Source organism: Oncorhynchus keta, chromosome 10 (genome assembly GCF_023373465.1).
Source record: "Oncorhynchus keta strain PuntledgeMale-10-30-2019 chromosome 10, Oket_V2, whole genome shotgun sequence".
Lineage (NCBI taxonomy): Eukaryota > Metazoa > Chordata > Actinopteri > Salmoniformes > Salmonidae > Oncorhynchus > Oncorhynchus keta.
In genome coordinates this window covers 40237050-40251976 of record NC_068430.1, presented here as the reverse complement: position 1 = coordinate 40251976, position 14927 = coordinate 40237050, and the positions used below count along the sequence as shown (strand labels likewise).

General features: G+C 40.4%; 1 protein-coding gene and 1 pseudogene across 1 annotated transcript; both read left to right on the top strand.

Moving 5' to 3' along the window:
- The first annotated feature begins 1571 nt into the window (after positions 1-1571).
- On the top strand, positions 1572-6993 carry LOC118389511 (translocon-associated protein subunit alpha-like; annotated as a pseudogene).
- Positions 6994-7281: 288 nt separating this feature from the next.
- Positions 7282-13984, top strand: LOC118389510 (neuritin-like). The gene is made up of 4 exons (XM_035779413.2): positions 7282-7331; positions 7509-7598; positions 8980-9130; positions 11552-13984. Exons 2-4 carry the CDS (start codon positions 7547-7549, stop codon positions 11784-11786), a joined length of 438 nt encoding a protein of 145 aa, XP_035635306.1. The 5' UTR covers positions 7282-7331; positions 7509-7546; the 3' UTR covers positions 11787-13984.
- The last annotated feature ends 943 nt before the right edge of the window (positions 13985-14927 follow it).

Below are 14927 nucleotides of genomic sequence, written 5' to 3'. Positions count from 1 at the left end.
CGACCAAATGATCATTCTACCCAGCTTCCAAAGGAATATAAAGGAATAAGTAGGACGTGACCTGCAGGACTTTTTGCCACATTTAATATTTAAAAAACTCAATTCGGTGTTAAAAAAGATCTAATGGCAAGTCTGTTGGTGACAGCCCTTTCACAGACTCTCCTTCACAACAAGACAACCAATCATTCCACCACTGGAGTATCCCCTGCATCCTTCAGGCTGGGATAAGATTCCAGTTAGTCAATGGGCCTCGTTGACATGCAAGCTGCATCTGTTGAGTGCCTGCACCCAACTGTTTTAGAATTGGAAACTGTCAAACAGGAAGGATACTGGCCTTGTCGCTGCAGCTTGCCCAAAATGACCAGTTAGCTGTGCAAGCTCTTCAGGCCCTGCCAGAACTACAACCACCACTGGCTACTTTGTCTCCTCACCCTGTTAGGATACTCTCATGTTCTGGTCACCTCAAACACTTTTAATCAATCTTGCACACTTAGTTTCATTGGGTAAAATAAGGAAACATTCAGAGTTGTACATATACGTTTCTAGAGTAGATGACTGTTGTATTACAGTTTGCTTTCCTGTAACTTGGTTACGCTTCTGTGTGCTTGCGTGGTGAAAGGCTTGTTGATATATTTTGCAGAATTGTCCACTGTTGATATGCTGTAAATCTGTGAATGACATTTTAAACATGAACACATATTAAACACTATTTGGCTTCAGCTATTCAAACACAATCCTTCAAGGAACCCAATTCCAATGTCTGAGCCCACTTGTTTTCCTTAGAGCCGGTGACAATAGCCACAACATTTTAAAAAACATGTAACTGTATGTATTTTCATTAGGCAGGAATGAGAGCAAATTTGACTTGGAAAGTTGTCTATTAGTCAGCTACCAAAAAGTAAAGCTTATAATCATCATAAATATTCAAGTTTACATTTCTGCCTGTTGTATTTCGTATTTACAGCTCTATATTTCCAAGATGCATTAAGACATCCTAATGATGTTTGTTTGTGTGTGTAGGAAAGACAATTGACTAGTTGTATTACAAAAAATTGCAATATTGGGTTACATGAGTGTATGCGATCCATCATCCCTTCAGCCAGGCATTATTCTGCACTTTTTGAGTTTAGGGCAGGGATCATCAACTAGATTCAGCCAGGGGTTGATTTGTTCTTGAGCGGATGGTCTGGGGGACCGGAACATAATTACAAATAATTTGTAGACCGCAAATTGACCGCAAGAAGCCCAAACAGTTATAATGTTTGACTAAAACAGAATAATTTCAAAACTTGCTTACGTTTGTATACGATCACGTGTCTCTCTATTGTGCATGGGAATACTTGAGAACAGATTTCTTATATTAAAATAACTTGCAGCTGATTTCCCGGTGTTTTTACAGTCTTTTATGTCCAACAACGAAAATTATACCAACATTTGTATTTATTTTTTATTTTTTTGCTCAGAATAATCGGGGGCCCATTACACCACCCTGCAGTGGTTTATGGGGTGTGTCACAATATCTTTCAATCTAACCACTCTTGCCGTCAAATATTTTTACACAACCATCCATTTCATAAATGGGAAGGGTTAGGGTGTCTCACAAATGTGTGGGCCTTGCCATTAGCCTAGTAAAATAAGGTTGATTCAATCAATCCCCCCCCAAAAAAAGAAAAGAAAATGGTGACATCAACAATATGTGCATAGTATGGTGCGTCTCAAAAACTCTCTTATCCCACCCCTTCGCTAACCTTTCTCTGCTGACTGCTGATGTGTAGCAAGCTACAAACTTGACGGCAGCAGAATGTTTAATTTCGTATCAAAAATACTTGTACTTTTCCTCGTGACTTTCCCATGTGGCCAGATGTCGTTCGGTAAGTAATTTACTATTTCGAATTTGCATTCTTCACTAGCAGTCCAGAGAGAGTTCATTTCAATATTGAAAACTTAGCAAAGTTAACATTGACGTGGCATAATGCAGTTTTTCATTCAGTGATATTTAAAAAAAATACTGCTTTGTCAGAAAGCTTCATGCTCAATATCCTTGTCTGATAAATTAAGTAAACAAATGCATTTAACACAAATTGATACCTCGCATGCTTATGCAAATGCAAATTACCATAGATGCAGTTTTGTGGTTTAAGATAATAAGAAACCCTTATTATATTAATTTACAATACGAAATGTCTCTGACAGGCAATATTGTTGCTCTACGCTGGGTTTCCCTATCTTCTATGGTGACGTGTCCCAGGATCGCCTTTCCGTTAGTGTTGATACATTTTAACACCGGTGATGAGGCCTCTGACTGTTACGTTGTATCTTTGTCTGTTACATAGTGTTCCAATTCATTCAAAGGGCCTACTGCTGAATGATGACCGACTTTACAATTTGCTATCCAAAGTTGTATACAGCATTTTCGAATAATGACCAATCATCAATCATAACATGACCCAGTTTTAGCCTTTAGCCTACACATTCATTGTGAACAGAGTATTGTAATACACCATCATTTTATTACACAATGAACGGATAAAGTTCTTATCGGTGACCATTTGTATCAATTTACTGCTGTCACTATTTTACATTCATTTGATCCAATGTTTGTTTTTGGTGCAAGTGCAACCAGAGTTTTTCATGACAACTGTCATCAACTATTATAGTACCCTCAGGCACACACAGGTTAAGCGGCTTCGTTCTCAGACAGAGGCTGTGTTAAAATGGATTCATCGCTAATGGATTCTTCTCTGTGTTGGGACAGGCCAGGTATCTGCAGAAGAGTCTACGGAAGACATCGCCCCACATGCAACAGTCGATGAGGAAGAGGAGGATGAGTTGCTGGTGGAGGAACATCAGGTCCCAGGCTCAGTATGTGACGTTGTCCGAACTGGGATGAAAGCGGCTTCTATTGTCCCTGCCAAATGAATGTAAGTACTATTTTCTCAATTCAGTGCATTTAATCTAGTTTCTTTCCATTGCATTTTGAAATCTCTCAGGAATCAGAAGATGACTTAGATGAAGATGCTGCAGTTGGAGATGTAACCTCTCACCCTGATGCTGACACCACCATCATCTTTGTGACAGGGGAAGGTTAGTCTTATCTTATTATCTTCCTTTATGGATACTCATATCGTTTTACTCAGTCATTCTGTGTAAGTTAAAGGGAAATATGCAAGACAGCATGGAATGGAATCGTTCACATCAACGGTTTAATTTGTATATCATTGTGCCCTCCATCCAGAGTTCCCAGCCAATGAGATTGCGAGGTTCCTGGTGGGTTTCACCAATAAGGGAAGCCAGGATTTCACTGTCCATTCCCTGGAGGCCTCCTTCCGTTACCCTCAGGACTTCCAGTTCTACATCCAGAATGTGAGTCTGGGTTCTGGGACACGTGATGCTTGCATGCCTCATCTGAGAAATAGAAAGTCCCCTTGAAAACACACATCATTATCTAACACGTTATACATTATAATGGGGTTTGTAGTCTGTTTACTTCCAATTTATTATCTAACAATTACTAGAATATAAACTTCTTATAAAGCCTTTACAAACCCAATAACACATGTTACCCATAACAGAGAGCAATAGTAATGTTGTCTTTTTGTTGGTACTAACTCCGCCATGATTCGTTGGACAAAGCCTATGGTAAAATTTAAATTTGTAGGGTTTTTGGCTAAACACCAAAAATAAGGTCTGTTGTAAACACAGGCTTAAGAGATCTTATACGTTTTGTTCTATGAAATCATCTTCATCAGCTAATGTCGTTTTTTGTGAATTTTGAAGCATTTATGTAATAAAAAAAAGCACAAAAGGCTTCATAATTCATAAAGGTCATGTTAACCCTTAGCCTACAATTTCTGTGCCCCAGCTGAAATCGAATTAACATTTTTAAAAATCCCCTTCAAATCCGTCTGTTTAAGCTAGAGATATCTGTTTTTTTTCTTTACATGGGCTGCGTCTCAATTCACCACATCCGCTGATATCGCCCTTCCGAATCTGCGGTGAAGGGTGGCAGAGCTAGAGCGGTGTCTGTTAGACCATGAGACATCCCGAAAAGCGGTCTTCTCAGAAGAACGACTGAACAGTTTGGCCTACAAAGTATTATGACCCCTTTATGGTGATGAGACGCTCACGAACACAGTGGTGTTTCCCGTTTTGCTCTAGGACGCCCACAAGCCTTATAAGACTTGTCTTAAGGTCCCTGGTACCAGTTTAAAAAATTTATGGAACTACAGTATGGAGATGGTTTACTGCCTGACATAAGGGGATAAATACTGTACATAAATTGTTTCCTGATTTTCCTTATCGCTCAGATGTAGGACAGACGCAGCAGAACAAACTTCCTTTAGATGTTTTTTTTTTTACTATCTGTTGTTTCATATAGTGAATCTATTATTCATTGTGTTTCTATTGGCTAATGGCAGTATGCCAAATTCAATGTTTCATCCAATCATTTTTGTATACTTTTTTTGTTACCTGAAGGGGTCTTAGAATTAAAAATCAAATAACTAAATGATCCTTGGTGTGACCATCTTAAAAAATTCCATATGTTAACAAATATAGAAAATAAACACCTTGAGTTGGAACCCCTCCCCCCTCAGAACAACCTCAATTCGTCGGGGCATAGACTCTCCAATATGTCGAAAGCATTCCGCAGGGATGCTGGCTCATGTTAACTCCAATGATACCCACAGTTGTGTCAAGTTGCCTGGATGTTCTTTGGGTGGTGGAGCATGCTTGATACACACCGGAAACTGTTGAGTGTGAAAAACCCAACAGCATTGCAGTTCTTGACACAAACTGGTGTGCCTCGCACCTACTACCATACCACATACACAATCCATGTATCAATTGTCTCAAGGCTTAAAAATTATTCTTTAACCTGTCTCCTCCCCTGTATCTATATTTATTGAAGTGGATTTAACAAGTGACATCACCTGGATTCACCTGTTCAGTCTGTCATGGAAATAGAGGGTCATGTTAATGTTTTGTATACTCAGTGTACATGGAATACCCTGTAATGCAGTTTTGGGAACTTTCTGCTATTGTTGATCAGAAAAGTAGATGTTTTTGGTATCTAGTTCACAGCCTTGCCCCTGAGCACTGTGGTCCAGCCCCAGCAGCAGGCCTCCTTTGAGTACTCCTTCATACCTGCTCAGTCCATGGCTGGTCGTCCCTTCGGCCTGGTCATCCTACTCAACTACCAGGACAGTGAGGTGAGACTAGATTGATTGGTTGATTGATTGATACATTATTATTAGAGTGTCTTGCATCTTCAAGATACCCAGCCCAGGGTTCTTGACTAGATGTTCAGTAATCCCTTGGAATGTATGGGCTGAGGCGCTGATCTTGGGTTTTGACTGTTACGCAGGGCAACGGTTTCCAGATGGCCATTTACATTTACATTTACATTTAACCAGACCGTCACTATCGTTGAGCTGGAGGAGGGACTGGATGGAGAGACGTAACCATTTCTTTGCATACATCAATTATATTTTTATACTCGTATTTGGTTCAATTAATTTATGTCAGGTACATTTGTTTAAATATGGTAACAAATGTTTTATTGTCGATATTATTATTTTGTCGATTTTACACATTTTGCTTTGTTTCTCCTCCAGAATGTTCATGTACATCTTCCTGACTGGATTAGTTGTCTTGGCGATCTTTGGCATGTACCAGGTGCTGGAGTCTAGGACGGTACGAGTCTTCTCAACATTTTCATCTAAATTGTGATATTCTAAAATATCTCCAGCTCGTTACATGGGGTGGTGAATGTTACATAAATAAATAGCACCTGGGTAAATTAAGTGATGACCTATGTTGTGCAGAGGAAGAGGCTCCCAGTGAAGGTGGAGACGGGCACCGGTGGGATGAACGATGTGGACATCAGCTGGATTCCCCAGGAGACCCTCAACATCATGAGTAAGTTGAGCTTTGTCATGAGCTTGGATACTCTGCCATAGCTTTTCCTCCTGAGTGCAGGGAGACAAATCCATACTCTGCTTATGCAACCACTTTTTTGGAAGCGTACTTTGGTTGAAAAGGCATCCTATTTTTTCATCTTGTCTGTGCAGGGATGAATATCAACTCAATTTTCTACATCTCTCTCTGTTTCTCTCTTTGTCTCTCTTTTACAGGCAAGGCATCGGCATCCCCTAAAGCCTCCCCGAGGAAACGCACTAAGAGAGCGGCTGGAGTAGATCAATAAATCATTCCATGATTCCATGCCATCTTCATATCAATGTCCACCAGGCCCATGTTCAAGGCCCATGCCATCACAAGCTCCAACAACCCAACCAACATCAACCTCTGGGTGGACCTAGTTAGTTACTCAAGAGCTTTTCTGATATGCCCCCAATACATAGGCCTACACCAAACGTTCTTGGACTGAAGAAAGTGGTGTCATGAATGTGTCCCATTTAGACACCACTCCAGCTGGACATTTTGAGGCTGATATAAGACTAAAGACTGAGTAAATGGATCACCATGCCAGATCCATGAAAGATGGGTAAGACGTGGAGTGTTATACCTGCCAAAGAAACCAGTAATGCTACACCAAGTATTTCAATCATCTTGTTTTTTGTTGTTGTACTTTTTGTAATGAATGCTTTAATTTCTGAAGTATTACGATATTAAGGGTTTTGTTCTATTTCATTCTGTGCCTCACGACTCCCTCATGTCGTCTACACAGTCAGGAATTGAGATGGTGACCTCAAAGTTCTTCCAAGGGAAGGGTTTCCTTGTTCATGTCATACTTTGAAATATCATAAAGCTGCTGTGAAATGCTCATTGAAGAGAATTTAGAAAGTAAAGTCCACCCGCTACCAAGTTACATTGTTAAATATGAATGATGCAACTGTATTTCAAACATGACTTGCTGTCAGTGTCAGGTTACATTTTATCCCAGACCATATACCACCATAAATGTACCTACAGTACAGTACATTGGTGAAATGCTGTAATTTTTTTCTAAAAAAAATAAAAGGTAAAAAAATCTGGATAAGAAATGTGTTCACTTTCTTGAAATGTTTGCCGTTTTTCTTTTCTTAAAGTTGAAGTGATGTTCTTTCATGTCACAATGTATGATGTTCTGAAATAAGCACATTAATTGGTCTTTTGATTTTGCTCAGTATTATTCTCCGAAGAAAAAGATGACTGGTGTCAGATAAACAGGGAACCGACTGAGGAGACCAAATATGTACCAATGGGCTATTTGTCTGTTTACTGTCAGCAAATGAGAAACATGGGATGGCACTAAACGTATCTCTGGCGCGGAGCGTCAATGAGGTGAGTGAGAGAAGCGCTCGGAGAGGCAGCACGCACGAAAGGAGCAGGTAACGTCACGGTTGTTCCATTCGTTTTGATCGAGAATAAACTGCAACTGATTCGGCAAATGTTAATCGCCTCCTGTTAACACATATATGCCGCAACAAGTCATTTATTTTGATTGATTCATTTTACTTCGCTTTGATTTCATCTCAATTTATGAGCGATTCTGTTGGATCCCACAGATGGCGCAAGGCACCCTCCGCTGGGTTTGATATGGGATATGGGATTTACGTCGGTGAAGATTTCAAGATTTTGTGCATTTATTGCATTAGGTAAGGCTGGATAAAGTATCATTTTAGATTTATTGGTAGAACAATACTTTTTCGTATTGCACGTTTTATAATATCTTGGATGAAATATGTAATATTTTATTAATTAAGGGTGTAGTCTAAATTTAGATGTTGCATACAGGGTGAGAATAGAGTTGAATTATTTGACAGTGACGAGCCCTTTTCATATTTGAAGAGGTTATCAATAACTCATCATCCCTCAGGTGTGTGTTGTAGGATAGATTTTGGAGTGCTTTAAAGATCTTTGGCCAAAAATAGACTTGCAGAGTTGTGTTGATGTATAAAGCATGTATTAATGCACAAATAATTGAAAGCAAATGACAACAAATATTTTAAGTAGTATCACTTACCCTACATCTGGCATTCTTGTTTAATAAATTAATCCCATGAATTCACTCAGAACATAAGTCTTTATGCAATGTCTGCACATATGCACATATGTCCATATCCATTCTGTTAAATTAAACAATTATTCCTGGTTTTAAACTTTTTGAACCTGTGCAAGCTGAATCATATTGGTGTACTATAACAATATTCATATTGAACAAATAGTAATATAACCACTGCCTACCTTACATCTAGCAAGGCGTTGCTTTTTGGCAGGGGGCAATGGATTGAATGTGAGACAGCCTACAGTGCAGTGGGACTTGGGAATTGAATAGATTTCTTGAAAATGATCCAGGCAAACCAACAAAATCTAGGAGCAGTTGGTCTTTCTTCAGAATCCCAATATAACCCAATCCCTGATTAATTTCAATGTTTTCTATGCTTTTAAAGCGATCATTTCAAGCTGATGTCCCAGACAGTGGCTATTACAGTGACCTTTGATACCTTATCCCTGACCCTAAGCAATCAATACGTGAGTGTGAGAGAGGAGGGAGATGAGAGAGAATTATGACAATCATTCTCACAGGTGGCCTATGCTGATTGTATCTAAATCACACTGTCCAAGCAGGCCAAATATCTCCCATGCAACCCTCGTCATTAAAACTACATTGAGAGGCAATTTGGAATGACTGGAAGAAAAATGTATCCTGCCAAATCTCCTAAAGTCCTGGGAGGGATGCTGAGGGCTGATATTCCTCTGTTTCCTCCATTTTAACTCCAAGAACAACATAGAAGGAGGGTGACCTACTTTTGGCATCCTCCCATTTGTTTCAGGAGACACCCTTTGCTTCAAATAGGGAGATAAATATCTAGATAAAGGTGATACAAGAGCCTATTGTTGTTCTATCATGACATAAAACAATTATATTTGGCCTCTGTAAGTGCAATGCCTGAAATGTACAACGAAACTTATGAGAACAAAGGGGAATTCTTTCCTTAATGCATTTGAATGTATTTTTCTTTCTGTGTTTTGCAGTGTCCCTGACTGTGGCAAGGGTCTCAGCGGCAGATGTGAAGTGTGAGAATATTTATAGGGACTTCTCTGACTGTGTTCTGGAGTTGGGGGAGAGCATGGACAACTACCAAGAGAATGTGACCAGCGAGATGGGAGTGGAAGCTGTGTGCAGGTGAGAGGGGTGTGTGTGTGTGCAGGGGCGGACTGGGACAGGGATTGGGACAATTTGGCCCTGACATTTTCTCCACACTAGCCCATATCACCCTGCCAACTCAAGAATTCAAGAAATACGTTTTTCCATCTAACATGTCCAAGCAGGAATGCATGATTCAATATATTTTTATGTGCATCCTAATCCAGTGACAATTAGACTACAGGCTCGTTGCTATATTTTACTGTCAGAATAGCACTCCAGAATTTCCAATTTTTTTCAATAGAGATTAATTACATTCATCTTTAGGTGCACTATCAGAGGCTAATTAATTTGGGGTTCAACAACAAAGGAAGTAAAAACTCAAAACACATTAACTAGATCGCTAACTTAATATAATATCTACTGCTAGTAGCCATGTATACTCAGTGGCCAATTTATTAGGTACACGATCCCGTACACAAAAATGGTTTGCTCCTACAGACAGTGAGTCATGTGGCCGTGGCTTGACACCTGCCTGGGGTCAACAGTACAGTCTGGTGTCGGTGGTTTAATGGTGTGGGGAATGTTTTCCTGGCACACGTTAGGTCACTTGATACCATTAGAGCAACGTTTGAACGCCACACCTTATAGAATCCATGCCCTGAAGAATTCAGGCTGTTCTGGAGGCAAAGGGGGGTCCAACCAGGTACCTAATAAGCTGGTCACTGTGTATTTATCTAACAATAAATGTAAAGTCCTAAAACAAATGTGTAAGCTACATGTCTCATAGCTACTAGGTGTGGGCTATGAGACCTTACTATTATCATTTTTTAATAGGCCTATGCCCTCGCAATGGCCAGTGCGCATTTTGCACACACGCAGCTCCATATCACAAAGCCATATCAAATATATTGGTTGTAAAATAGTTGCTATTGAGCTGAATATTGAGAGATGAGAAATAAAAAAGTATACGGACCCGAAAGCTGAGACCCTCATCTCTTCGACAGGGACAAGGGGACAAAGCTTCCAAAGCTGTGTCTTCCCCGCAATTGCATTTAAAATGTTATACCATCAGAACGCCTAGAGGGCGAGGAGAATGGCTCGCTCATCAAAGCAGCAGGCCCCAGCGAGGACACAGGCACAGGGGCAGGGCAGACACTTTCATTACAGGAATCATGTTGATAATGCACTTCACTGTTTGAACAAATCATGGGCAAAAAAAAGAATGTTTGAGTGAGGTGACAATGTAGAATGTGCTCTTTCTATGTTTGTAGGCACCCTCTTCATTTTTTACGATCCATGATCTTGGATGTCGAACTGATGACAGAGTCGAGCAGGTCTCTTTGCTCATGACTTTGAATGTGAGTTTGTTTGATCTCAGCTCAGCTTATCAGAAAACCAGGCTGGCCTATCTTGGTAGGGAGGCTGGTTGTTTCCCACTGATCTGCCAAATGCTCACTAGCGATTACTATAACAGAGAACAGGCCCATGAGCTACCGGCCATGTCACCTTTTAATGGTTTTATTTTTATGTAACAAAAATATATTTTTGAGTGTGTCAATTTCAACTAGCCCACCCAACTAAAAAATGGTCCAGCCCATCTGGCTTCCGCCAGAATTGCCAGATGGCCAATCCGCCCCTGTGTGTGCGTATGTGTGTGTGCAATGTACAGCATCCTCTATCCATCTGCACTTACTGTACGTCTGCGTTTGCAGTACACCAGGATCTCATGGAACCTGATTATTCTTACGACCGTAGGCAGATAGAACATATATAGAACAGCGTCTGTATTTTACCAAGCATTCTCCTTCTGCTTGTGTATATCAGATATTGTATTGAAATCCAGCGAGGTGTGTACCTTGCGGAAGAACAGTGGAGAGAAGAAAAAGATGCTGTAACCTCCGAGGGAGATAGCAGAAATGAATGGTGCTGAAACACAGCCACTCTACTGAATAATTTATGACTTTGCTGCAGCAGTAATGAAATTCTGAGGCCATCTTTAAAAAAAAAAAAACATTTTAATGTGTGCATTCCATTACTATAGTACAGTATATTACTGCCTAAGGCTTACACAGGCCTTGCCTTTCCTGGGTGAAAAATGTCCCCTTGCAGCGTCAGCTCTTTTTTCTAATCTAATTTCTGTGGCTAACGGAGGGTTGATTTGCAAAACGCAATAATTTACAGTGTTGCTCGACAGTAGTATAAAAACAACAATTCAAAACAATAATACAACAAACAATACTCCTATAAGACACCTTCAGCCATGTGTTACAGGAGAACTTTGAAGCCTTGCATGTGGGCCGATTAAAGTGCCAGATAAATCAAACCAATAACATTCTTGAATCCAATAGATTGTAACCAATAGCATGTTTTCAAGTCAAATATGAATGAGGCAATGTATGTGTCGGTGGTAAAAAGGCTTTATCAAATACATTTGATTGATGGATCTTTCACCCCTAGCCACTGGGAGGCGTTCCACACGTGTGCCCTGACGGCTCTGTCCGGGTGTCAGGAAGAAGTGGGCTCCATCTGGGAGACCCTGAAAGAAGACTCCAGGAAGATCCGCTTCCAGGGCAGCCTCTTCGACCTGTGCAGCCCCAGCTCGGCCCCCAGCCTGCGCTCGCTTCTATCCCCTCTACCCCTGCTGCTCCTAGGCTTGCTGATCCTGGGAGGGCCCATCTGGCCATCCACATAGATGGGGGATGCCTCCCTCCTCCTCGCTCCCAACCCCATGCACTCTCACATTCCCCGGGGTGGCCGGCTGCATCCTGAGCACATCTGAAAAATGAAGCCAAGGATTGGGGGGGTCAGTGAGTAGAGAATGAATATGGATTAAGGTTAGCACACAGAGCCATGTCTCTATGGAGACGCCATAGACATCTTTGGTACTGGGTAATTAGAAGGCTATGATATCACAGAGCCATTGATGTCTGTGGAGAGACAGAGGGATACCTATCGCTCTGGGTTACCCACCATAGATGTCTATGGCACTAGGTAATTTAGAAGGTTATGTTATCAGGGCCTTAAATATTAATGTCATCATTATTGATGAGTCTGGATAAAAATACACACCCAATACCCAAGCAATTGTAATGAAAACCTATTACAGTATACGCCTATGAAAAAAGCAATTTTAAAGCAATTGGTCAATTTTGTTGACAATCAAGTGAATTCTTTCAACTTTGACCTTTTGACCCCTACACACCAGCCCAATGTTTGGTGTTGCATGGCTGCTATAATGACACCAAAAAGGCATTTTTCCATATTTTTGCTCTGTTAAACAATTTCTTTGGTCATCCTGTTACAGTAGGTGCTGTTAACGTCAGGCAATGCTGTTAACTGAAAATATTGTTCCTTGCTTTATTATGCACTTTACAGTAAAATGCCTAATTTACCGTTTCGTCATTGTGGATAGTTATTCTACCTGAAAATGGTATCTGGTTATGTGAAAATCTTCAGTGTTGTTTTTTGAATCTGTCCTGTATGGAAGCCCAAGTGTATGGCTGTCAATTCATTTGATATCATTGAGTCCATAACAACTATACACAACCGTACACAGTTCACGTCAAAGCACATTCAACTTTACAATAACACAGCTTACTGAGTAGAAATAAATACAAGAGACTTTATTATGAAAGCTAAAATATATAGGACTTAAAGTGGTACTCCAGTCTCCTTTTCACCTGTTAGCACCTGATTTATAAAATAAAAAAGGCGCATCTAAATAAGTGGTCAAAATATGTCATGACATAGCACAAGTGGGGGGGGGGTGGGCCTTTCCTCTTTTGTTCTCTATTGCTCCTCTACTGTTCCTCAAGCAAGGAGGAGGCCGATGACATCACGGAATCCCATCAGACCAACTCCTTAAATGCCCTACTCCTCAAAGTTTGCTCAAAACATTTTTTTTTTTACCCTTTAGTGTGTGTACTTTACTGTATTTAAGCTTGGGATGTATCTTTTCAACAGTAAACGTTAAAACAAATTGCTGGAGGACATCTTTCAGTTAAGGATTCTCTTAGGGTACCACCCTGCATTGTTAGCCCTAATGCCTCAGTGCAATACAGTATTTGATGTTGTCAACAGCTGCAATATATCATCAAACTGAGTCAATATAAATATGCAATTGAAGTCATTAAGTCATTTTCTAGCAATATATTGTAGTGTTAGTGTAAAGGTTTTCTGTTACTGTGCTCTAACCAAATGGGAAATTAGGGGTGAATGCTGACTTAGTGCTCAGACTTTTGCGCAAATCTCTCAATCAAAATCTCCACACACTACTTCAGCCCACACAGGATAATTCTTCTTCTTTTCTTTTGTACCTTTCCAACATTATCTATAGTATGGATCTTTCTCTGCATGGTTGTGTCTAGATATTAGGCTAGATATTCAGTTTAGAATCCATTCCCAAGAGACATAATCCTCCGTAAGCATGTTTGTACTGGTTGTCCTCCACACCTAGTCTGTGCTCCTGAATGTAGTAGCATTCTGTCACCCAATCTGTGTGCCTGGTGCCAAGTGTCCATCATTATTTTTGAACAGCAATGAGTTTCGCATGAGCAATATGTGTTGTAAACACTTTATGGAGTGACTACTTTCCTTTTCCGTGAGATCGGCAGCTAACGAAAGCATGAAAAATATCACATTATTTAAGGGAGATATCATAATCACCAAGTATATTACTATACATGTATGACTGACTGATTATTGAATTACCACAGAGAATTACCACAGAGAAAAATACATCAGTAAACACTACAGAATGTAAGAATTCAATATGTATGTGGTCTTTCAGAGATACCAACTACAGAGTACATTATTTACAAAAAGCCTGTATTAAGTATTGTATTGCAAAGTAATGTGTTTGAAATAAAGTATGAAGTTTGAAATATGACATTCTGTTTATACATGCATGACCATACAGAGGGGATCTACTAATTCAAGATCACACGCTGCTTCTCAGATACTATATTATTTTACTATATATATTTTCCATCACAATCATAGAGAACAGATAGATTCTAGGCACCAAGAGGTTTTGTTGATACGATGTCACTCCTCTGCTTCCCCACACATTTCTTTTTTTAGTCATCTCGTGGCTAGGTGCTAATGAGGACTGGATCCAGTACATAACAGCCCAGCCGCCAATCAGCCGCTCGTTAGTGGGCTCCCATCTGTTCTCCCCCACCTGGCCACAAAGAGAGCAGAGAGGGAGTAGGGGAAGAGGCAGAGGGTCCAGCAGGGCTCAGGGCCCCCGGGGCTCCCCCATGGGAGGCTAACATCCATGTGTGGTGGTAGTGTAAGCCCCTCATTATGTTGCCTCCTCCATCGCTGACATTTCTTCAATCCAGTGTACATCTCCCACAATATCCCACATTACAATACACACAATCACTTTTTTTGTGTGTCAACGTTAGTAGATATCATAAGAAAGTAGGCTTGTATTGCATGTTACAGTATGTATCTTCTTCCTGTACTGTCATGTAATGTGCTGGTGAATAGAAATCGGATGACGAGTAACAACTGAATATTCAGATCTATGTTATTGATGAAAAGTATAAATAATCTTAACATTGGTTCCAGTGATGGAAGAAGTATAAACTATTGAATTGCACTTACTTACAGACACATTTTTCAAAGTATAAGAAAATTAGATGATCCATGACTTTCGTTGGTGCTTATCGTCTACTGGTCTAATGGGTCCTCAGATCCTCAAAAAGTTCTACAGCTGCACCATCGAGAGCATCCTGACTGGTTGCATCACAGCCTGGTATGGCCACTGCTCGGCCTCCGACCACAAGGCTCTACAGGTAGTGCGTACGGCCCAGTACATCACTGG